The 25590-nt window shown below is 44.3% G+C and overlaps 1 protein-coding gene across 1 annotated transcript in view; it reads left to right on the top strand.

Moving 5' to 3' along the window:
- ELM1 (fission ELM1-like protein (DUF1022)) overlaps window positions 1-24803 on the top strand; it is a 52645-nt gene extending 27842 nt beyond the window's left edge. Inside the window, exons 2-10 of the mRNA XM_086525097.1 lie at window positions 535-773; window positions 869-965; window positions 2649-2795; window positions 2875-3001; window positions 3084-3196; window positions 23682-23745; window positions 23837-23930; window positions 24014-24122; window positions 24223-24803. Coding sequence (XP_086381223.1) covers window positions 535-773; window positions 869-965; window positions 2649-2795; window positions 2875-3001; window positions 3084-3196; window positions 23682-23745; window positions 23837-23930; window positions 24014-24122; window positions 24223-24327 — 1095 coding nt within the window. The 3' untranslated portion in view covers window positions 24328-24803. The remainder of the gene's footprint in view (window positions 1-534; window positions 774-868; window positions 966-2648; window positions 2796-2874; window positions 3002-3083; window positions 3197-23681; window positions 23746-23836; window positions 23931-24013; window positions 24123-24222) is intronic.
- Window positions 24804-25590: the final 787 nt, after the last annotated feature.

The following is a 25590-nucleotide window of genomic DNA, read 5'->3' as shown; positions in this document are numbered from 1 at the left end:
CCTCTCACCTCCTGTCATACCTGCCCACATTTTCTACCTGCTTGCGATTATTGCACATACGGATTCAGAGAGGAACAGCCTCGCGCGCGAGAGAGAGAAAAATGTGCCCTCCTCCCTTGGCCTGTCCTCCTCCTCCTGTCGACCTTCAAAATACGAAACCCTCCCTCTCCCCAAGGCGCTGTTGACGCCCTCCCTCCAGGAACTGTGAGAGAGCGAAAAAGCACATGTTGCACCACTGCTAGTGGAACTCGATGTAGTCCTCATGCACGAGTTGCAGTTCCGCTGGTACTTTACCTCCCAAAGCTGAGAGTATCTTAAAAGATTCTCTCCCATTTCTTTTTCACAATGTGTAACCCCTACTTCCATTGTGTCAAATGTTGTGGTTTCTGAAGTTGGTCTGACCAGTCCTAAGGTTTATTATTCATTGTTTTCTTGTATTCTCCAGAACTTGAAGACTTGTTTGCAGCCCTTGTTGTTGGAGGATCTTCAGTTTCTTGGCTCAGTGATTATTAATAGTTCTTTCTTCTTTTGCAGCGTGTTAATCGGCCAAAGGGAGGCTATAATAGGTGGTTGAGGTGGTTGCCAGTCATTGTCCACAAGAAGATTGACAATTTTATTCAGTATGTCCAAAATGATCTGAAGTACAGGCTCTGGACTCATTTTGCAAGGAGTACTGAAGCTGTGCCTGTGCTCAAAGAGAGAGAGTCTTTGAGTTTCGTTCCTGAGGCAGATGCTAGAAAGATTGCAGCATTGGCCAGGCAAGATATTGAAAGGTATGAAGTATTTTCAAGGGATAAAGGCTTTTGCAGTTGATCTTTCAATGTTCTATATTCAAACAGAGTTAATTGTCCCTTGTGAAAACATGTAGAGAGGGGCCTTTGCTAGTTATTGCTTCAGGCCGAGATACAGCATATATTGCTGCAGCAGTGAAACGTCTGGCTTCTCAAGACACCTTTGTTATTCAGGTACGAGACTCTTCTAGGACAGATGCTGTGATGTTTTATCCAAATTTGATTTTGAAGTCAGTTCGGATTTGGAGTAACATTTTATTAACCTGAAGTACCCTTCCGTATTTGTGAAGTGAGTAGCATGTCATAATCTTTGACCATTCTATGCCAAGGAATTTTCACCCTTCGTTTTGCAAACAGCAAATGTGAGGTTTGTAAAGTCCTCAGATTTGAGGTAAAAACTACCTTGCATCATAGTTCTATTGGATCGACAGTTTTGTAATCAACGCTAGGCTGGTAAATCAAGGACATGAATTTAAGGAAAAATTTATATTTTCTGTAGGCTTATCATTCGTTTGAGCCCTTATCCTTATTTTATAATAATACTCTGATCCAATATCTTGCACCGTATATACATTAAAAATGTTATCTTAGGGGTATAAAATATAGTCAATCAAATCCTCAGTACACAGACCTTTGTATTGATATAGGCTCATGTGTGGGTGGGGGGGGGTGGGGGGGGGTGGAGAGGGGGGGGGTTGATATTGATACCTAGTTCTACATCCTCTTTTGGAAACCGATGACCTTACTTTTGATTTTGTGGCATCAGTCAATACTAGCATGATGGAGCCGATGATTTTATCCTCTTGTCGATGACTACTATGAGCCTAGAACTCGCACCTTTTTTTTTATGAAGGTAAATCTGGGCTTTTCCTGGATTCATCTAGGTAGATACAATTTTCTGTTGTATTTTCCTCAGTGTAAGTCTTTTATTGCCAGTTCTGTGTCATGATATGCCTTTGTGTCTTATATCCACATTCTTGTAGAGTTTTGAAGCTTTATGAACATGCCTTAAAAATTAGAAAGAGTTGTATACATTTCAGTCCCTCTTTTATAACTTCCAATTATGAAATTGCGTCTGTGAAGTATTATTCACCTTTGTGATAGCAAAGTTATTGAAGGTTTGCCATGCGCGTAGTTTTTCTGCTAAAGACAAATCAGAAGAGAAGCTTAGTATGCACTCCATCATACAATAAGTAGATTTTTCAAGAAGATTTGTTTTTTGGGGTTTTCTTGGCCTCTGGAATGGTCTTAATCTTAGAAGACAAGCTTAATAAAGAAGGATTAGCCAAGTTCTAGTTGAGAGATGCTATGCTGAGGAATGAGAACGAAACATTATTTTACTATTATGACAAGAAAGTCAATGGAAAGATCTTGGACTCTGGAGGCCTTTTATTCGCACCATGAGCTGACGTAAACGCTAAGACTTTTAGAACCGTTATGGGCATTGAGTTCAGAGATGAGTACGCACCCTTTATGCTGCAGTATTGGACGTGGAATCCAATGCGCACAATTGTGTCAGGTGTAGTTGCCTGAAATTCACACTGCGCCTTTGGAGGAGTAAGAAGTATAGAGAGAATTTGAAGTTATTTTTTAGATGCCATGATACTTTTCCTTTTCCTTAGCATTCTTCAGTTAATCCTTTGTCGTTTCAGAATGAGATTAAAAAACAGCTCAATTTTCAAGGGGAGATCTCATGAATCTAGATTATGCAAGGAAAATGTCTCAACCTTGGGCTTCCCTGTGGATTTTTCTATTTTATCACAACCGAAGTGAACAAGAGAGTATTGGGAGAGATAATAATTGTATTCTGTTTTAAAGGCATGCAGCCAAAAGAGCTCATGCTATTTCTATTTGCAGATACAACTACCTAGGAGACGCCTTGACCAGTATGATATGATAATTACACCTCAACATGATTACCATGCCTTGACGCCAGCAGGAAGTCAAGAGGTTCCTCAGTTTCTATTAAAATGGATCACACCTCCACCTCCGGATAAGCATGTGGTGAGTTTGAAGGTTTTTTAGTTAAGCAGATGTGGTTCAATGCATTACTGATTGTTGCTTTCGTCAATGTGTTTTGCAGGTGCTGACCACTGGAGCTCTTCACCATGCTGATACAGTAATGCTTCGTATAGCAGCTGCTCGGTGGCATGATGAGTTGGCACCACTGCCAAAACCTCTACTTGTTGTGAATATTGGAGGCCCTACAAGTATGATGGCATCTTAAGTGTTGAGTCCCTGAGTTCTATATTTGAATTAGTCTTGAATTATTGGAGGTCCTGGTTGTTTCAGGACATTGTAAGTATGGAAACGAACTTGCTTTTGAGCTTGTTTCTGCTTTGAAAATGGTTTCTGCAACTTGTGGAAGCATACGGATTTCCTTCTCTCAAAGAACTCCACGCAAGGTACAGCCACATAGGCTCTTTAACGAAGGCCACTAACTTGAAAAGTCACAGTTGCAAACATTTTATTTGGCCCAGATATTTCAGAAATTATGCAAGGAACTTTTTGGAATAATCTTGTAGTCATCGTTTTTTCTCACTGTTTAAGAAATTCTTCAGGTTTACATGTGTCTACTTGTAAGGGCCATTGTAAGGTTTCTGCAGTTGTGCACACATGCCGGTGTGTGTGTGTGTGTGTGCGTGCGCGTGCATGCGCACATTGTCTCTCAACACACATTGCCTCTCTCTAGAGCCAGAGACTCAGCGTGAAGATCGTGTGGGAGTAATATGTTGATACCTAGTTCTAGACACTGATGACACTAGTGGTGGTGTTGTAGGTATTAGGCATTGTGATGCATAGTAGACTGAACGGTTATGTTCTCGTGGGGATCTATCTGCATTAAAGCGTATGCCTGTGTGAGTTTATTTTTACACAATCATGGAGGGAGACTTTGTGCAACAATTGAAAAAGAGGCAAAGATTGTTTAGCAGCCACCAGAATTTAAAGTCTCGATAGTCAATTTACATAACATGCACTACTTTGCCAAATATTTCACATTGATTGCTTGAGACATGCCTACTTGTTCCTTGTGTGTACCATAATCATGGGAAACAGGGAAAGGATAACAAGGACGGAATGGAAATGAAAACGGAAACGGAAAAAGGGAGATGCAGAATTTTGTACAGCATCATCCCCAAGTTTGCACGACAAAAACGAAATTTGTGCAAAACAGTTTGTCAGCTTTGTATTTCACTGTTTTTGAACTTTTTGTAGCAAATGAAGTGCATAAGCATTACTCACATCACTGTACATCACATATGCAAAGGCCCATATAGATGGCTGGGTATTACGAGCAAAAAATCAGGTTTTAGAGAGTTTGCAGTTGTAAAAACAGCATGCTTCTTGTGTGGTAGCGCATTCCAGTGACCACCATGACTTGTATTATGATGACTTGGGGGAGCTTCACAGTTGTATACGTCTGCAAAAACTGATTTAGGCACCCTTGAGCTGCCTCCTGCTTCCTGCATGGTGGCTTATCAGGCAAGTTACTCTCCTCCTCCTTGCCAAGTGTCCCAGTTTCCACGTAAATAAGGCCTCTTAACTCTTGGCTTCGATTGTCAAAAACAATTCTTGTCTTCTCATTCACCACACGTAACCTTATAGTTGACTTTGTCTAGATTCTAGAAGGTTATCCAAGTCTCATAAACTGACAACTCAAACACAAGCCATGTCCTTCTTGCAAGGTGGTGAAATCGCTGCAACAATCATCGAATTGAATCAAAACAACAAACACTTGAACTTGAGAGGAGTCAGTGAATGGCAAAGTTCCACTCCCAGAAGCATTGGCCCCCAAGTCTGGTGCCCCTTTCGGCACTACTTTTTATTTTCATAATCACAAAATACAGTTGTTGGGCAGTTGCTTTGCGACCATGTCACCAACAACCGGTATGCCAGAACTGATCTTTAAGGCTCATTTAAACACGTTGAGGCTCAAGAGCAACTGTTGCATAAGGAAGCGCCGTAAAGCTTATTTTCTAAAAGCATGGCGTCCAACAAGCTTCGCAAGTCACTGCTTCCATAAATTGATGCTGAAGAGCTGCTAGCCTGCCATGTCATCACCCAAAAAAAGTGGTGCGTTTCACGGCAGAAAATCTGACTTCTCCGTACAACGTGCCATGTCATCAATGTGACTCTCTCTCTTTCTCCGATAGAGTCGCGGGTGTAGCCACGTCATCACTTTGTGAGATAAAACTCTCATTCATCACACATAACCTTATAGTTGACTTTGTCTAGATTTTAGAAGGTTGTCCAAGCCTCATAAACTGGCAACTCGACACAAAATGAAAGCGGCCCGTAGGGCGGTAGACTTTGGCTTTCACCCAAAACTTTACTTTAGACTTTAGGACATAGAGAAGCTTTGCAAATAAAACCTGTAACTGGAATTAACACTTCGAACACACAGGGCTTGGTAGCTAGAGTGCTACCAAGCAGAGCCGACAACGTGTTGGCCCCAAAAACTGGTGCCCCTTTCGGTATTGCTTTATTCTTTTCAAAGATGGAATAAAACCTGCGATTTCCTACGAGCTGTCCCGCATAATCGGGGCTGAAAAAGACCAGTTCTGGCCCGATTTCGGCAGCATAACCGTACTAGGAAACTCCACATTGGATGACTTTCCCGGTGCATACGAGCACTTTCCCAAACCTGGCGAGAATCTACAACATGCTGAATTCTCTGTTTTCTGCCCCGAAAATGCACCAGGTTGCATGTAAAACGATCCCCTCGCTTCCCCGGACCTCCTGGGGGTATTAGGGATCGATTAGGGCCAAAACCCCAAACCTGCAAAATACACAGCAGGCTGTAATTCACGTTTCGGGCTCCATTTCGCGTGCCGTCGCATCCGTAGCAAGCCCTTGAGCTCCCGCACCTATACGGCTACTTGCCCTTTGAATCGAGCGAGATTTCTCGCGTGGAATCTCTCCGAATTCACCTGTACCTACGGGGGATTAGCAGCTAGGTAATCCAGTACCTGTTGCAAGAGGCTCTTGCCTTGGCAATCGCGCATGAACCCACACAACTGTACATATAGAAAATGACTTTGAGGTGAGCCTTGACACCCTTTTACTGCTCGGATTCCAGTGCCGAATGCCCGGACCATCTCGTGGCGACCTGCCCTTCCCGATCGTGGGTAAAACTCTCGGCCATTAGCTGTTTCACATTGGCCACACAATGTCTGGCCATTTGTGACTTCAAAAATAGGGTTTAAAAAATTAAATAAAAATCAAGGAAAAGAAACCAACAACTAAGGTTAGTGGTTGCCACGTCCTCGTGACATACCACCCTCTTGAAATGGCAAATGTCTGTAGCGCAGATAGTGTGTCGTGCTCTCTACAGTTGGTGCTCCTCAGTGCAATGTGCGTGACAATCTCACTCAAAACAGACTGAAAACAGGAAACAATAGACAACAACTGAACTCACAAAGACACAACACAACAGTAGACCACAACAAATGACTCTACTATCTCAAAGAACTGATACAGACTCTGGCGTGGCAGCACACTCAGCTCCAGCCCAGGACTCTCAAGTACAATGGGGTGTCGAGGCTCGGATGTGTAGGGATGGTGAATAATTGCTCTGTGTATAGCCTCCCTCTAAACGACTACGCTGGACCATATATGAAGATAATGATGGTAATGACCCAAAACGACTACTCATATGTACAATCATAAAGAGCCACCAACAGCTCATAAATGTCCAATCAGCTAAGTCTATCTCCAAACTGATTGGTGGTGGTGACCTGGCCACGATGTCCACTAGACCACCGTCGGTACCCTACCACGTGTCACTCCCCAGCCCAGAGGGTCCGTCCAATGTGAACCAGACCAACTGTCCAACTGTTTGTCCTGTGAAGTGACAATGTAGCCCTGCTATAGGTTGCCCGCCACAAGACTGGTCACTGTCTCGGTAAGCAAAACACTAAAAAACTGCAGAAAGTAACCATATGTACAATGAAAGGAGTAGCAAGCAGTGCGGTCTTGTCACCCAAGAGAAAGTGTCGTCGCCACTGTTGCACCAGAAGTCTCGACGTCCGAGGGAGCCATCAAATCGATTGTGTAACGCTGCGGTTGTTGGACTATGCTCTGAACAAACTGGCTCCCTGTGGTTGGAGCAGCCACCTGCTGCACATCGGATGGAAGCACCTGCCCTGAAGTGTACTTAGGACGCCTAGTGACAACCATGGCGGTGTGCACCGGCAACACCGTCACAGCAAGGAACGCTTTGCACCTGTGGTACCTGACCTTGAGGTCCTTGCGAAGTATAGTACTGGAATGGGGGCTGTGTGTACGATCCCAAGAACTGCTAAGAGGGACCTGCTGACGCTCCTGCATACCCTGCAGGAGTCTGGACCTGTGTCCCTGGCCAAGTCCATCCGTATCCCACAGGAACCTGTGTAGACCTATTACCATACGAAAGCATCTCTTGAAATCCTTGTAGCTGTGCTCTTAGGTCGTCAATGATCTTTGACTTAATCTTCAATGCTTGTTGTAATGCGAAAATAGTAGCATCTTGATCTGCGATGGCACTCTCGGCGACTCTCAGAGATCCCTCCATAGCTGCATATGTGGCGGAGTGACACTGGTGCGTGGCAGCTAGCTGCTCTGTACCTAGTTCTATGGTGGCAATAGCAGCCCTTGAGTCCTGAAGTAACTTCTCAGAAAGCTGAAACAGAGAAGTAGAGTCGGGCATCCCTGAAGATCCCTCAGATGCATGGAATGCTGGAGGACGCGTAAGTGGCACAGCTGGCGAGCTAGGAGTCGGTACAACGGGTGTAGTAGGTACCTCTGAGATGGTTGTTGTAAATGGAGAGTGAGATATGTTGACTGGATTATGAGTGAAGATGGGAGAAGAAGGGAGAGAATCCTGTACGGGCGAAGCGGCCATCCTGTCGTGAGGAGTGGAAGTAGACACAGGCACGGGAGGAGCGGAAGTACGAGGGGTAGAGAGAGCACCTGTAGCGCAAATAGTGTGTCGTGCTCTCTACAGTGGGTGCTCCTTAGTGCAATGTGCGTGACAATCTCACTCAAAACAGATTGAAAACAGGGAACAATAGACAACAACTGAACTCACAGAGACACAACACAACCGTAGACCACAACAAATGACTCGACTATCTCAAAGAACTGATACAGACTCTGGCGTGGCAGCACACTCAGCTCCAGCCCAGGACTCTCAGGTACAGTGGGTGTCGAGGCTCAGATGTGCAGGGATGGTGAATAATTGCTCTTTGTATAGCCTCCCTCTAAACGACTACGTTGTACCATATATGAAGATAATGATGGTAATGACCCAAAACGACTACTCATATGTACAATCATAAAGAGCCACCAACAGCTCATAAATGTCCAGTCAACTAAGTCTATCTCCAAACTGAGTGGTGGTGGTGACTTGGCCACGATGTCCACTAGACCACCGTCGGTACCCTACCACGTGTCACTCCCCAGCCCAGAGGGTCCGTCCAGTGTGAACCAGACCAACTGTAACCAACTGTCCAACTGTCTGTCCTGTGAAGTGACAATGTAGCCCTGCTACAATGTCCTCGATTGCATGCCATATATACATGCCATTGATGATCTTGTGTTGTTAGCTCCCTTTTATCATCTCATGTACCCGCAGGAAAGGTCATAACACATAGATACAAATGACTTAATGAGACCTTCATACTTTTGTCATTTCTATCTATGATAGAAGTGAGCATAATACCTTTAGCATTTATAGAACAATGTCCACTTCTATTGCACTGAATCCGCATGTACATTTTTTGTGCTAGCTCCATCATTACCCCTCCTTTAAACACGTTGAGTTGGGGCATACATAGACTGTAACCCAAAGGCCTCAAGTTAAAGCTGCAATACATTTGGTGACTCTAATAGCTCATGCTCTTCCATCCACTTTGCATCCATAGGTGGATAGTTCTTGAACTTCACCAAATAGCGTCTTGCAACCCGTCCCTTTACTTTTCTTTCTTTATGTGCCAAAATCTGTTCAGGTACCAAGATCTCATCAAGTTCATTGACTTCTGGCTGATCCTCCTATGGCATATCTTCTAACACATCACCCACAAAGGGTCCTAGAAGATTCGCGTGAAACGCATTATTAATCTTCCAAGTGTCAGGCAATTTCAGCCTATAAGCAACATTGCTGCTTGCCCTTCATCTTCTTTAACCTTGCCTTTTCAAACTGTAAAAGTACCCAATCACAGGTCAAAACAGTAATTCACGATTAACAGTCCTTTTTTGCTTTGCCTGAGTCTTCTCCAAGGCAAGCTTCATCTTCTTATACATTTCATCCATGTTCTCTACATATTGATCTACCTCAAAAATCTTGTCCTTTGTATGCAAAATGGGAGGAACCTTTTTGCCACCTTCAATAATCTTAAAAGGTGCCTTGCCTATGGACGAATGCGCCGTATTGTTGTACGCATACTCAAGCATAGGCAAATATTGTTCCCACTTGTCCTTATTATCTGACACATAACATTTCAACAGATCCAAGATAGTAGAATTAGCCTCTTCTAACTGTCCATCAATTTGTGGATGAAATGAAGACGAGAACTTGAGCGTGTTGTCCATGTTCTCAAACAGTCCTTCCCAAAACAAACTTGTCATGCGAGGATCACGATCAGTGACAATAGATTGTGGCATACCATGGTACTTGAACACAATGTACATAAACAACTGTGTTAAGTGCAACAGAATGAATGTTTGAACTTTGCTCAAGATGAGTGCTCCGAACTGTGCTCAAGGTTCCTTTTGTCCTTATGGAAGGGAGAGCCTTCCGTGCTTAATGAGAGAGTGCTATGATCACAAACAAAGTGAATGGACACTGTGCGTGCAAGTGTATGAGACTGAGAGATAGAGAAAGGAGAGAATAGGACACCAGAGACGTTGTAAAACCCTCCTCCGAAGGGCCCACTCTCGTCGGCGAGAGTGGTCTACTATTGATTGCACAAACTGGTACAATGGGAATGCATGTGATTGATGCAAGTCTAGGCTATGTCGACGACGACGACGGAGATGACGAGGCCGACACTAGGGCTGAAAACTGAAGGTCTTTATCTGCTGTCCAAAACCGCTCAAGGCTGAAATCTGCTGCGATTCAAAATGGTGAATTCGGGGCTGATTTCGGCTGCTGAAAAACTCTGGTTTGGGCTGTTGAAAACGCTGATTTGCTGCTGCGTTTTGGTGCTGAAAACGCCAAGGTATGCTGGGCGATGGGGGAGTTTGGAAACGCTAGGCTATGGTGGTATGGCGATGAGGATCTTGCATGGAAAAACGCCAAGGTTGAGAGGTTATGGCGATGGGTGCTTGATGCAAAAACGCCAAGGTTGTGGGGAGTCTTGCTTGAGAAGTTGCCTGTTGAGCCAAGCTCCTGTTGCCTCTTCTGCAAATTAGTGCTAGTCTAGGTTTGCTTATATACAAACTTACTCAATTTGCCCTACCTACTTTCCAACAAAAGTCACTTAAAAATAATAAGTGAAAAATGTCAAAAATAGGTAAAATAGGCTAAATGCACTGGAAAATTCCCCTGAAGGATTCTGATGGGAATTCTTATGATCGTGCTGTGCGCAACCAGAGGATATGCATCTACACTAAGTGTTTGGACATGCACGGTCTGCGAACAGACTCACAAAAGTGCCAGATCACTTCCTATTCTAGACTGACTTGACTGAACTGAACCCTGATCATGTTGTAGCTTGTCCATGGACACTATAGGGTTGGATGTGTTACTTGACATCCCCTCCTTTTCAAAGTGAGGTACTGGTACCGAACTGTATGGCGTCGAGGGAGATCGCCAATAGCATCCGGAATTGGAAGGGACTCTTCGCCTGCCCACTCTGATGTGTGGGTCGTGCGGTACTTGAACTTCATAAATGTCTGCAACGCTTGCTTCTTTGGGCCGCGCCGAAAGCGACACAAAGTCTTCTGAGTCTTCTTCGATGCTTCAACTTCGTCGAGTGTCATGCTTCTTTCCTCTTCAAGAATCTCCATGGCTGAAAATTCCTGAAACCATTTCCAACACAAAACCATGAACATACCTATTCCATGTAAAGTGAGTGGAAAAAATCTTGTCTTCCTCAAAGATTGTGCATGCAATGTAGACGAACAAAGAGACGGAGTGCTAAACCGTTCACCACACACACGCAAACAATGAGATCTAATCTTTCTCTTATGATCTAGAGCAATCAACTATGGCAATTCACAACAGAGATGCCCATGCTTGGTGCTCATACTTTCATGTGCTCTTTCTACAACTGTGTCATGCCAAGGCAGAGACATGGAATGTGACTTCCTTGAATGCATACTTTTCAACTTTTCATGAACAATCCGTATACATTCGTGCTCATTCATGAGTGAAACGTGCTCAACGTACAATATGTCATGCCTAGGAAATAGGCTCACATAAAGACGCTGACTAAAATAGAGGGACGATCACGAATGAAACACTCGATCAATGCGTGCGTATGAATCATGCGAACACATAATACTTCCTGTGAGGGTTCTTTGTACCTAAGCTCGAGAGCCAAGATCGGTTCTTCCTGAAGGGGTGTGTTGGACCTAGGCTCGAGAGCCAAGATCGATCCTTCGTGATTGATCGAATCTGCAACGAGGTTAGCTTCGCTAGAAAAAGCATCAACTAACTCATCATCCTTGTGAACAATCATGTCATCTTCATGCAAATTATCATGCTTGTGAGAAATCACATCTTGATCATGCATGTCATTGTCATCCAAATCATCATGCTCAACATTATCATTCAAATCATTGTCATTCAAATCATTAGCTTCTCATAATCATGCAAATCCCGTGTGTCATGCTTGGGAGAAGAAGAGACTGAGAGAGTCTCCTTTCCTCTAGTCTCTTGCATCTGTGCCTGAACTTGAGAAAAGAGTCACCAAAACTCTTTCCTGTGTCGGTCGCTCTGTTCTTGTCTTGCTTTGGCTGCCTCTCTTTCTGCTTCTCTTACTGCGTGTCTGCGTTCCATTTCTGCCATTCTTTCTACATTTCTTGCTTCGCGTTCTAACTTCCTTTCCATACACATCTACTTCAACTCCTCCATAGGAGTTAGTGCAATCCTTGGCGTAGATGGGGAAGGGGGAGGGTCGGAAAAACCTCCTGGTGGGGAAAATTCTTCTTCGCCTCTCTCATGCTTATCACCTCCAAGCGAAGTATCCATTCCGCTTCGAGTGATGACCATCCACTGAAGTCTTGGGTTCTTGTGGGTTCTTGTGGTCTTGGGTTCTTAAGTTCACGAGGAACTTGGGTTCTTGTGGGTATTGGGTTCTTAAGTTCACGAGGAACTTGGGTTCTTGTGGGTCTTCTTTCACTTGCAATCTGTGTTTGAGAAGGATCTTCTCTTCACCCGAGTTCTGCTCTTTTTTGCGGGCGCACCCCTTGGCGGCCTTGCGCTCAAAGGAAGGATCCGGACATACGTACGGTACTGTACCGTACGTCCGTACCGTACGGATGGGTAGTGTACGGATTTTTTTTGACTTAAAAAATAAAACCCTATGCGTGAGGCCTTTTATTTTCGCCCGGCTGGGTTAAGTTTGGACGCCTTATTTTACTGGTGATTGTCTGCAACAGTGACCTGCAACCTGCCAAGTCTCTGCAAAGTCCACCTGTAGAGCCTTTTCGCGCGTGTTTACTGGTAAGAAAGCAAACCTTCTGTCTCTCCCTCTCTCCCTCGCACATTTCTTTGTGATTCTCTTGCGATAGCACATGCCTTTTAGTCACATGTGTAGGTCGACCATGCCTCGCAAAACCAACCCAATCTGGAGCGCACACACCAATGTCATTGCGGTGGTAAATACAGAAGGGCAAGCAGGATCAAGAACACGCACTTGGACTTGCAAATATTGTGGAAAGCAAAAGACAAGTACGGTGACGCGCGTGTTGAGGCACCTTACTGGCATCGGCACTAGTGGCCAATGCGGAGGATGCAAGCTTGTTCCGCGAGAGATCAAGGATGCTTTGATTCTAGAGCACTTTCCGGGAGGGGGTCTTCCCTCGTCCAAGGGTAAGAAAGCAGATGAGGCAACACAGGATGCCTTGCAGGATGCATTGTTTGCAGATTTTCCAGATGCACCTACTCAGCAGGAAAAGGACGTTAGCAGGAAAAGGGCTCGTTGTTCTCAGGATGTAGATAAGGATACAGATCAAGGGACACGCATGTATACGCAGTCTACTTTGCCTTCTCGTGTCCATGCACAGTCCTGGGTAAAAGAGAGGCAAAAAATTGCAGAAACAGATATTGCTCGCACTCTCATAGAGTGCAACATTGCATTTAATGTCTTGCGGACAAAGCAATGGAAGCGAATGGTCCGAGCCATTGCACAAGTCGGTGCCATAGATTCCTGGAGTGGCTTGGATTATCAGAGGATGCACACAAAAATGTTAGATGAGCAGCGAGAGATCATTGACAGAGCATTGGTCCCAGTGAAAGCTGGGTGGCAGCAGTTTGGTTGTACTATCATCTCTGATGGGTGGAGTGATATTCGGAGATGCCACATTATCAACATCCTTGTTTCCTCTTGCCTTGGTACATACTTCCTACGTGCCGTGGATGCGGGCAAGGCTCGTGAGCGTATTTCGGCAGAGTTTATTTTTGGGCACATTCGACAAGCCATCAAGGAGGTCGGGAAGGATAATGTCGTACAGGTACTCTATCATTCTCGGGGGTCGAATCTCTTGTGCTTTTTAGTTTGTCGAATCTCTTGCTCTTTTTAGAAGCCATAGTTTGTAACTAACAAGATATTCGTCGTACGATGTATAATGGTCACTGGTTTTCTTGCCTTCCACATGCATAATCTGGAAGTGGAACATAGAAAGAATGTTTGCTCATCGCATATGCTTTTCGGATAACTTTGACTGTGTCAAGAAGTATTGCAAGGTCTGATGATCGTTTTGACAACAAAATCAGCACGTAAGAGGTAGTGCTTCCAACTAGAAAGCGCATGAATCACGGCCAAAAGCTCTTTCTTGTAGATTTGCATAGTCTTCTCTGGCCCTTGCAAAATTCTGCTTTCATAAGCTACTACCCGTCCATCTTGCATTAACACTGCTCTGATGCTATTGCCACACGCATCACACTGGACCTCAAATGACTTCCTAAGTTCTGGTTAAACAATCATGGGATCTGAAGTCAACTTTTCCTTTAAGAGACTGAAAGCTGAAACTCTTTTTGGGTCCATTTGAAAGTGACCTCTTTCTTTTGCAAAGCGTGAAGAGGTGCAACTATCTCTGGAAAATTTCTGATAAACCTCCTATAATACGAGCACAATCCCAAGAAGCTTCGGACATCGTGCACAGTCTTCAAGTCTGGCCATGTCTTAGTAGCTTCAAACTTTGCGGGATCCATTAAGACACCATCCTTTGACACTATGTGGCCAAGAAAGTGGATCTCTTCCAAGAAGAATTCACTTTTCTTAGGATTGACAAGTAACCTGTGACTGTGTAACTCTTTGAACACAATGGTCGAGTGACGCCTATGCTTCTCTTCATTCTTGGAATAGACTAACATGTCACCAAAGAATGTGCCAACAAACTTTTGATGCGAGCGAAAAATCCGTCCATCATCCTATTGAACGTAGCAGGAGCATTTGTAAGACCAAATGACATCACTAGGAACTCATAGAGACCAAAGGTCGTCCTAAACGCAGTCTTGTGCACATCCTCTGGCCTTATACGAATCTGATGGTACCCACTCTTAAGGTCTATCCTGCTGAAAATTGCAATACCCTCTAAACGGTCAAGAATGTCATCAATTCTTGGAATAGGAAACATGTTCTTGATGGTATTCTTATTCAATGCACGGTAGTCAATATACATGCACCAAGAGCCATCCTTCTTTTGCATTAGGAGCACTGGGGTGCAAAAAGGTGAAGAACTAGGCTGAATGAGCCCCTTCTCTAAAAGCTCCTAAACCTGGCCCATAATCTCTTTCTGCTGAGCCGCACTAACTGTCACGAGGACGTGGCAGCTGTTAACTATGTCACAAGGACGTGGCAACTACTAACCTAGTTGTTGGTTTCTTTCCAATGATTTTTGTTGTATTTTTGAGACCTTCTTTTTGAAGTAGCAAACGGTCGGACATTGTATGGCCAATGTGAACGGTAGTTTCACCCGCAGACGAGAAGTGGTCGACACTGGTATTCGTATAGTAAGAGGATGTCTAGGCTCAGAGCAAGATCATGTAGGTTCCCCCGTTGCACTTAGCAAGTTTGTGGATACTAGGAAGTGAACTCAATAAAGGCATAAAGTCAAGGTGGGACTACCAATAGAAAGTATCCGACAGTTGGGCCACATTGCACTTTTGGATGCGGTCCCAATGAGGATAGATGGTTAGATGACTAGTGGGAGCCCAACGGAATCATTTCCTAAAATTTAGGGAACTGCCATCTTGGGCCGTGAAATGTGTTCGCGTCATTACCTTCGGTATGACTAGGGGAACACTTTACAACTCTGCCGCGAAGTCAACTGGGCAACTAGTCGGGAGATTTTTAGGCGGCAACCGCGAAATGGGCAAAAGCTTGTAATTGCGCCAAGTGGTAGATTTTCATGCACTTGCTCCATTGAGAAAAATGGGCGCTGAATTTCTAGCTGAGGGAGGCCTCATTTTGGTTTTTGTCACAAGTTAAGAGCTATGCAGTGCTTTCTTTCCCTCTCATGTACAGTGTGGTGCTAGGAGTGATGCCCTGTACACTACACACTGCTCTCTCTCCCCCCTACGTGCAGTTATGTGATGCCCCACAAGAGGGCTCTTCATTTGACTGATGTACGACTGTGTGGGTTCATGCTTTTGTGCTGAGGCAAGAGCCTCCTTGAGCAGGAACAGGGGTAGCTAACTGCTACTCCAAAGCAGGCACCGGTGAGGGTCATAACCTCACCGTACAGGTGCATTTTCAGCGCTGTGTATGCGCTGTAAATTGACTGTTTTTCAGCCATACGGACGCCAGAACCTTTGGGAATAGTGCCCCACTGGTAGAGGACTGTTAGGGGACTGTTTGGGGCTGAAAACAGAGCAAAAATCAGTAAATACAGTGTGCTGAATTTACTGTTTTTGGGCAGGAATCAGAGGGTATACGTCAGTGGAAGTGAGTTCTAGCTGTTATGCTACCGAAACTTGGCCAAAACTGATAGTATCTAGCGGGATACAGGTAAAGGATTCCGAGGACTTTACTTTGTAATTTACCCTCTCAAAGTATAAAGAAATACCGAAAGGGGCGCCAATTTTGGGGCCTACAGGTTGTGGGCGTCTGCTTGGAGCATTCTAGCTTCCGAGCCGTGTGCGTGCTTAAGTGTTAATTCCCGTCGCAGGTTTCCTTTGCACGCTCTATCTGTGTGTGTCTTTAAGTAAAGAATTTCGGGTGAAAGTCAAAGCCTATTGCCCCACGGGCCGGTTTCAAGGTTCCGTTGCCGGGACATCAATCACTTTTTCCTCAAGAAGTGAGCCTCGGTTGTTTTGGGTAAAGACACAGAGTACAGGAACGCAGGACTACACTATGCCGACAAAGGGAAGGGCATTATGGAAGAGGGTTCCTCTTCAAAGGACAGACAGGAAATCCCTATGGTTTTCGAGATTGGCGAGAGCTCACGGCCATGTTAGTCTGTACCTCCTGTTAATGTGAATGTCCCTCCAGTAGTATAGGGTTTTATGACTGGGCAACTTGAGGATGATGCGTTCAAGACTCAGTTAGTTGCCGTGGTGAATATCTTTTCGCAACTGGTGCAGAATCCAAGGTTTATGAAGTTCTTGCAAGCGTCAACAGTGCAACAATAAAAGAGTCAACCTACACCGCGTACGGAGCTTGTTGAGGCTCAAGCCCAAGTACTTAATGCGACTTAGCAGGATAGGGAACACTCGCATGTTGCGGAGTCAAGGGCTCCAAAACAGGTTCCTCCCGTGCTTGAACAGGTGGCTAGAACGCCTATTCCACAGGTTATGCCAGTTCAGCCCGCCACCTTTTAGAGCCCGCATGTTGTCTTGAATGGACAGGGAACTGGATACTAGGCTATGCACCTAGTTTTTCCACCACCCACAGTACATCCTGGGTATTTCGGGGGTGGATCAGTGTTCCAAAGTATGGCTGGTTATGCGCCTGGAAGTTAGCCGTACATGCCAAGAACAGTGTTTGGGGGTATGCAAGGCTAAACCCACGGCAGGTTTGGTGCCAGATATGGTGGGTGATAGGCCCAATACAGATGCCAGTGAGTTATGCAGGGCATGGGGTAAAGTTAGGGATCAGACGACACTCATCTTCTTTGATCCAGGTGCCAAAGCCAACTTTATCTCACCAGAGTTAGCTATGAAGCTGGGCATCAGAGCTGAAGAGATGGGGTACACAGCAGAGGCAGGGTTGGCATGTCCTAGCCACTCAGAATGTGTTACTCCCATTATTGGAAAGCTGCGTCTGCATATTCAGTCATATGTGGACACATAAAAGTTCTATATCATGCCATTGGAAGGGTGCGATGCGCTACTTGGGATTCCCTGGATGTTCAGAGTAAAGCGTGGTGGATGTCTTCGGCAAGGCGATCACCCTTCAACATAGGGGCAAAACTCATGTTTTGGATGTAAAGCTCAAAGGGGAGTCTGTCCCTATTGTATCTGCTTCTGGTAATAAAGAATCATCTTTCTGTGTACTTGATTTTTGCACGTGATGTCTCAGATAATGATCAATCAAATGTATCTATGTTAGATAAAGAAAGGTCAGCATTTTTGCAAAAGTTTAGTGACTGTTTTTCTGATTCATTACCGTCGCAATTTCCGCCAGAGAGACCTAAGGACCATCGAATAGATTTGGTGCTAGGATGTAGCCCACCAAATAGACCTCCCTACAGGGTAAGTGCGGCGCAGTAGAAAGAGATTATGGGCCAGGTTGAGGAGTTATTAGAGAAGGGACTGATTCAGCTTAGTTCTTCATCCTTTTGCTCCCCAGTGCTCCCAGTGCAAAAGAAGGATGGCTCATGGCGCATGTGTATTGACTACCGTGCGTTGAATAAGAATACCATCAAGAATAGGTTTCCTATTCCTTGAATTGATGATATTCTTGATTGTTTAGAGGGTGCTGTAATTTTCAGTAGGATAGACCTTAAGAGTGGGTATCATCAGATTCGTATAAGGCCAAAGGATGTGCATAAGACCGCGTTTAGAACAACATTTGGTCTTTATGAGTTTCTAGTGATGCCATTTGGGCTAACAAATGCTCCTGCCACGTTCAACAGAATGATGGACCGGATTTTCCGTTCGCGTCAACAGTTTGTTGGGACGTTCTTCAATGACATGATAGTCTATTCGAAGAATGAAGAGGAGCATAGGCGTCACTTGACCATTGTGTTCGAAGAGCTGCACAGTCACATGTTAGTTGTCAGTCCTAAGAAAAGTGAATTCTTCCTCGAAGTGATCCACTTTCTCGGCGACATAGTCTCAAAGGATGGTGTCCGAATGGATCCCGCAAAGGTCGAAGATATTAAGACATGGCCAGACTTGAAGACTGTGCACGATGTCAGAAGCTTCTTTGGATTGTGTTCCTACCATAGAAGGTTTGTCAAAAATTTTGCAGAGATAGCATCGCCTCTTCACGCTTTGCAGAAGAAAGAGGTCACTTTCAGATGGACCCAAAAAGAGATTTCAGCTTTTAGTCTCTTAAAGGAAAAGTTGACTTCAGATCCAGTTATTGTTTTGCCAGATCTCAAGAAGTCATTTGTGATCCAATGTGACACGTGTGGCCACTGCCAGTAGCATCGGAGCAGTGCTAATGGAAGACGGACGGGTAGTAGCTTATGAAAGCCGAATTTTGCAAGGGCGAGAGAGGACTATGCAAGTCTATGAGAAAGAGCTCTTGGCTGTGATTCATGCGCTTTCTAGCTGGAAGCACTACCTCTTAGGTGCTGATTTTGTTGTCCAAACAGATCATCAGACCTTGCGATACTTTTTGACACAGTCAAAGTTATCCAAAAAGCATATGCGATGGGCAAACATTCTTTCTATGTTCCACTTCCAGATTATGCATGTGGAAGGCAAGAAGAATGTTGTGGCTGATGCGTTATCAAGAAAGCCACTAATTTCAGCTGTGTCAATTCCTTATGATCATGAGTTAGATGACATGAAGGAACAATATGCTATTGATGAAGATTTTGCAATGATCTTTGAACAGTTTTACAAGAGGGGCAACATCATGAGCACTACCTCCTTATAAATGGTTTTATGATGATGCATGGCAGACTGTCACTAGGCCATTGTGACATAAGGTCATGGAAGAGAGTCATGTCCCACCATATGCAGGGCATCGTGGTATTGATGCGACAGTTAAAGCGGTAGAGACATTCTTCTATTGGCCTACCTTGAGAAGAGAGGTAGATGCCTTTGTGCGAGCATGCGTAATTTGCCAAAAGGTCAAGTTTGACAGGCAAAAGGCACCAGGGTTGTTACAACCATTGCCGATTCCGGATAAGCCATGGGAAAGCATTCCTATGGACTTTATCTTTGATCTTCCAAGAACGCCAACAAGGAATGATGGTATATGGACCATTATCTGTAGGTTCAGCAAGCAGGCCCATTTTATCCCTGTCAGGAAGAAGAAAAAATATGATCAGATGGCATGCTTGTTCATGTACAATGTGTTTTAAGTACCATGGTATGCCACAATCAATTGTCAGTGATCGTGATCCTCGCATTACTAGTTTGTTCTCGAGAGGATTGTTTGAGAACATGTCACAAGGACGTGGCAGCTGTGAACTAATGTCATGAGGACGTGGCAACTGCTAACCTTAGTTGTTGGTTTCTTTCCAATGATTTTTGTTGTATTTTTGAGACCCTCTTTTTGAAGTAGCAAACGGTCGGACATTGTATGGCCAATGTGAACGGTAGTTTCACCCGCAAACGGGAAGTGGTCGGCACTGGAATTTGTGTAGTAAGAGGATGTCTAGGCTCGTAGCAAGATCATATAGGTCCCCCCGTCGCAGTTAGCAATTTGTGGATACTAGGAAGTGAACTCAATAAAGGCATAAAGTCAAGATGGGACTACCAACATAAAGTGTCCGACAGTTGGGCCACATTGCACTTTTGGAATGCGGTCCCAATGAGGATAGATGGTCAGATGACCAGCGGGAGCCCAACGGAATTATTTCCTAAAATTTAGGGAACTGCTATTTTGGGCAGTGAAATGTGTTCGCGTCATTACCTTCGGTATGAGTAGGGGAACACTTTACAACTCTGCCGCGAAGTCAACTGGGCAACCAGTCGGGAGATTTTTAGGCGGCAACCCCGAAACGGGCAAAAGCTTGTAATTGCGCCAAGTGGGAGATTTTCATGCATTCAGAAAAATGGGCGCTGAATTTCTAGTTGAGGGAGGCCTCTTTTTGGTTTTTGTCACAGGTTAAGAGCTATGGAGTGCTTTCTTTCCCTCTCATGTACATTGTGGTGCTAGGAGTGATGCCCTGCATACTACACACTGCTCTCTGTCCCACAAGAGGGCTTTTCATTTGATTGATGTACAACTGTGTGGGTTCATGCTTTTGTGCTGAAGCAAGAGCCTCCTTGAGCAGGAACAGGGGTAGCTAATTGCTACTCCAAAGAAGGCACCGGTGAGGGTCATAACCTCACTGTACAGGTGCATTAAAATGAAATGGGTAGAAGAAATTCCCAAAATCTTTCATAGTAAGAATCCAATGATTCTGTCTTGACCATCCGAACATGGTCCTAGTCAGTAATCACGTCTCGTTCGTATTCTTGTGTGAGCCATGAAGAAATAAAGAGTTTCTTAAATTTCAACCACTCTGTCGGCGCTTGTTTCCTTAACAACAGAGTGGACCACCAAGTCCGTGCATTGCCTTTCAGAAAGGATGTCGCCTGTCTGATCTTGGAGTGCGGCCTCCAGAGAATGCTATGTCAAACTGTTGGATAAAGGCTAAAGTCTTGGGAGCATCTCGAAACCTTGAAAAGCGCTCAAACTTTACTGCCTGTCCTCCCTCCTTGAATTGTGTGGGCTTTTTGGCCTCGTTGTCGAGGAAATCATATTGATTGGCTCTATAAAAATACTTTCTTTTGGCATAAAACCTGTGAACGTCAGAGTCCGAATTGTTGGAGGACGAGTCCTCTGTAGGACTGTCAGAAACTAGGTAAAATTTAGTCTTCTTTGCCTTTTTCTTGCCCTTTTCGAAGCTTTGCTTTTTGCTTCGCTTTTTCCCTTTTCTGTCTTCTTCGATCGAATTAGAAGAGCTAGAAGAACTGTCAGAAGAAGAAGAATAAGAACTGGGTAGTCCTTCAAGTCGTACACGCTTCTTCTGCTTTTTTGCTGATGTAAAAGTAGATTGACGACCCAAATAACCCGGGAAGTCAATTCCTTTCTTCTGCTTTTTGTCATGCTTTTTTGGCTTTATTGTTAGCCTCCAAAAGCTGACTGATGCGTGTATGAACCACCTCTTCTAATTCTTGCTCTGTAAACATCCTCGGAGTAGGAGGTTTCTTGAGTGCCGGTTTGATGGGTGGCTCTGTGGCTTTTTGCCACTGGGTGTGCACTTCGTTGAAGGATTGTTGAGTAAAAAATTTTGCAAATTTCGAATCCTTCTCAATGTTAACCATCATTTTTGTCGCGTCGTCAACCAATTGTCGACGTTCCATCTCTTCAATCTCTGCCTGAGTAGGCCGAGGTGGGTTGTACTCTTCCTCTAATTGCTCATGAGAATCTTCTCCGCGATCTCCTCCTGCATTCCCATATGCAGAAGAAGTCGATTTGTCTCCGTTAGAATCCATAAGTGTTGCGAGAAAAGGATCGGATTTTCCGATAGAAGAGAAATCGGCCGTGCTCTGATACCATTGTAACTAACTTGGACACTCCAAGTCAAGATTCTACCGCGACACAAGAGAGAATCACGTAAAATACTCCAAACTTTAAAATCACAGTTCAATTTGGTCGACACGGCCCGGCGTAGTTCCGTGCCAATAGAGATTGGCCCAAAGACTGGCGCCCCTTTCGGTATTTCTTTTATATTAATCTTTGAGCAAAGTACAACTCCCACGGGAACTTCTGCTCTTATACTCTGCGTCCGGATGCTCAGAAGGGTGAGGCCCTAAGGGCTCTTTTATTCTCACAAGGGATATCAAAAGCAGAGCCCCAAAAGCACTTAAACTCAAAAGCATTCAAGCTTTAAAAGCTTTTGAAATAAAGCAATTGTTCCAAAAGCAACTGATCCCAAAACAACTTTCAAAAGAAAGCATCAGCGTGATTTGCGGAAATCCATACAGCATGTCAGCGTGATTTCCAACCCTGCCACGTCAGCACTGTACGGATTGCCACGTCAGCATGTCAGCGTGATTTCCGGGATTCTGCCACATCAGCAATGCAGCGCAATTTCCGGAAATTGTCCCCTGCTGCCTGTGCGTCTGGGCATGCCATGTCACCAGTTTGTGATAGACAGGGCCCGGCGTAGTTTCGAGCCAAGACATATTGAGCCCCAAAGATTGGCGCCCCTTTCGGTTTTTATGTATTATTGATTCGCAAAAGTACAACTCCCATTGGGTCTAGATCTTCCAACTCTACGTCCAAATGCCTAAAAGAAGGGCCCTACGGGCACTTGTAAAGAGTACAAGGGATGCCAAAAACAGAGCCCCAAAAGATACTGTCCCAAAAGCACTTAATAACAAAAGCATCTGCTTTCAAAAGCTTGACATAAAATCAGCCCAAAAGCGAGCCAATGTAATTTGAGAAAATCCGTACACATTTGCCACATGTCAGGTCAGCGGATTTGCGGAAAAAGCCGTACAGGCTGCCACGTCAGCATATCAGCGCAAAAAGGGAAAATCCATACTGCTGGTCATGTCACCTTCTTTTACGAATTCTCTGAGTGTATGTCTTTAATTTGTCACTCTTGGCTGCATCCCATAAGTGTCAATCTTTCAATTCCTTCTTCTTTTCTAGGTTTTAGGCCCCTCGGCCGAAATCTGCAAAACATTCAAGTTAGCGGCTAGCCCTAGACCCGAAGGTCACTCAAATGTCCTATTGCTTCCAATTGACGTGTGCTGCTGTAAAAAAGGAGAAAAAGCAGAGTATGGTGCCTTTGGTGCGCTACAAGCAGAGTATGGTGCAAAAAAACGCTGACTTTGGTGCGCTACAAGCTGCAAAATGCAAGTAAATTCGCTTGCTGAGAAAAATAAATCTCGAGGAAGCGGTGAAGATAGCCGCAAGTGACGAGTCTGTAAGCATCCAGAACCTCCACCAGCATTCTCTCCAATTATAGAGTTATTGCTCTTGGGTCATTCTTTCTAGTCTTTCCGCTCGTGAGTGTCGCACACCTCACCTCATTCCTTCATGATCTCGGAGCCATACAACTAGATGAATGAAAATGAGGGGCAAGTGGCACCTTCATACTAGTAAAGTGCGTAGAGACCCCAAAAATGGGGCAACTGGACCAAAATAGGGCCAACAGACTAAGAATGGACTAAAATGCATACGCAGGGCCAATGTGGCCATACAACGATGCCATGCATACAAGAATGTCACCATCTGGTGATAACATATCTCCAGCATCCACATGTTAGGCCAGCTTGAGGCAGGGCCCCTACATGGGGTCAGAGTCTGTGTACACTGTTTTTATCAGTCGTGTGCCATGTGGCATAAATGTGCCACTTATACACTTGTAGCAGTTTCTGAAATAGGTTTTGGGGCTAGGGATTGACTAGAAATTGACTTTACTGGGCTCTTTGTAGACACTTGGTTTGGTTTTCTTGATTTGACTCTTTTTATTATTGTAAGAAGCACAAGCAGGAGCAGTAATTCATGCTTAACAGTCAGCTTAATGCCCTGTATGACGGCTGCCTTCATTATTAACGGTCTTAGATATCAGTTTAGAGGTCAATGCTGATGGTTTTTTTTCTTCTTTTGTGCGCAGATGGTTGATTACATTCGTTCTGAATTGGGTTCTCATTCTAACGCCTACATCTGGGATGGCCAAGGTATACTAATCAATCTACCAAGTGATTAGGCTCCAGTTAGGGACAGCCTTGAGTACTTCCACCAACTTAAATTTTGTGGCCTTCTTGGCAGGTCCTAATCCGCACCTGGGGCATTTAGCCTGGGCAGATGCCTTTGTGATCACAGCAGATTCAATCAGCATGCTAAGTGAAGCATGCAGCACAGGGTAGGCCAGGTTTCCTAAGGAGGTGATTCTAACTGTATCTGTAGATCGGGAGGTGCCCTAACAGTGATGTGTGATGTTACTAGGAAGCCTGTCTATGTTATTGGAGCAGAGAAATGCAAGTGGAAGTTTGCTGCATTTCACAAAAACTTGCGTCTTCGTGGGGTGGTTCGATCGTTTACTGGGGCAGAAGATGTATAATCCTTGTGATCTCTTTTTTTTCTTTCTTATTTCATTGCTGAGATAAGTAAATGGTGAAGTTTACAATTTTTTTGGAATTTCTTGCTTGTTGCAGATAGGAGAAAGTTGGAGCTATCCTCCCCTCAACGATAATGCTCAGGCAGCGGCACGTGTTCAGCAGGCTATTGCTGAACATGGGTGGAGCATTAGCAAAAGCTAGATTTACAAGATCGGTTCATTGCTGCCGTAGATTGCACAACTTACATATGAAATCAGCGTAGCATGGATACGAGCCACGTCTCTTGCAGTTGTTTTGACAACAGCTGTAAATAGGTGCATTTGGTGCTACAAAAGCACTTAAAATTTTTTAACTGGGGGTTGTGCATGTAATTATATTACTTACGTCTTATGATAAGCATTTTTTCACTACACGGATTTATGTTGAAGTTTACACACATGAAGCTTGTGATTATTTGGATTCGGAGTTTTGGCAACACACACACATAAACATCATTCTATCAGAATTTTGGAGGCAATAAAACAAGCTTCGAGTACATATTACATAGACGATGTGATTACTACATTGATTGCAATGTTCAGAGTGCATCTTTGAACTCATGAGAGTAATTGCTGTTCTCTTGTGGAAACCAGATTCCAATACTCGAATTTTGAACATATTATGCATTATTTGTGAGATACGATGTCTTTGCAATTGGCATGAAAAGGTGAAGGATAGAAGATCCCTAGCTATTCTCAGAACTGTGTGCATGATGTAGCGTATATTCACTGCTGAGATGTAGCGTGCTTATGTCTTTTTGTTGTAAAAGAGCGATTACCCAGCTGGATGAATAGCCTGTGGTTTTTTTCACTTTATCTACGACAAAACTTACTCTAAAGCTAAAGATTTTTGGTCTTGATAGATCTTGATGTTGTACCTTGGTCCTCGTTCTATGGAGTATTGATGTTTTAATGGATGTCCTTGGGTTTTTTTTTTTGTGATTGTAGTGTCTTCGTAAACCAGTTGAAATGATGGTGAGGTCTCAAGTTTAATGTTAAGGCTAATGAGCTCGATGAGCTTAGATTTATGTCAATTTGTGGAATGGTGAACGTTGTGTAGTGCAATACCACTCAATCCCAAGACAATGCCTCGAAACCTCATTTAGGCTATGTACACTACTACATTGCTCTTGTGCTCCCAAAAATGTGCTGTAGCATCTTTGTATAGCTCCAACCAAGTCAGTCACTTTGATAGTTTCAACAAACAAGTAAGTGGCTTAGGTTGTTCAACTAACCAAACAGATGAGGTAGGTAGTTGCACCAACCAAGTGGGTGAGGTAGGTGTTCCAACCAATAAGTGACATATAGGATGGCATATCCGAGGCAGATGCATAAAGTTGTAGCATCACTTTAAGCCGTCTTTCACATAGGTCTACCATCGGTTATCAGAAGGGAGATGTGAACTTGCACATTTCAACACCTTCCC

The sequence above is a fragment of the Adiantum capillus-veneris genome, chromosome 12 (assembly GCF_014529385.1).
Source record: "Adiantum capillus-veneris isolate H3 chromosome 12, ASM1452938v2, whole genome shotgun sequence".
Classification (NCBI taxonomy): Eukaryota; Viridiplantae; Streptophyta; class Polypodiopsida; order Polypodiales; family Pteridaceae; genus Adiantum; species Adiantum capillus-veneris.
This window is presented reverse-complemented; position numbering and strand designations above follow the sequence as displayed.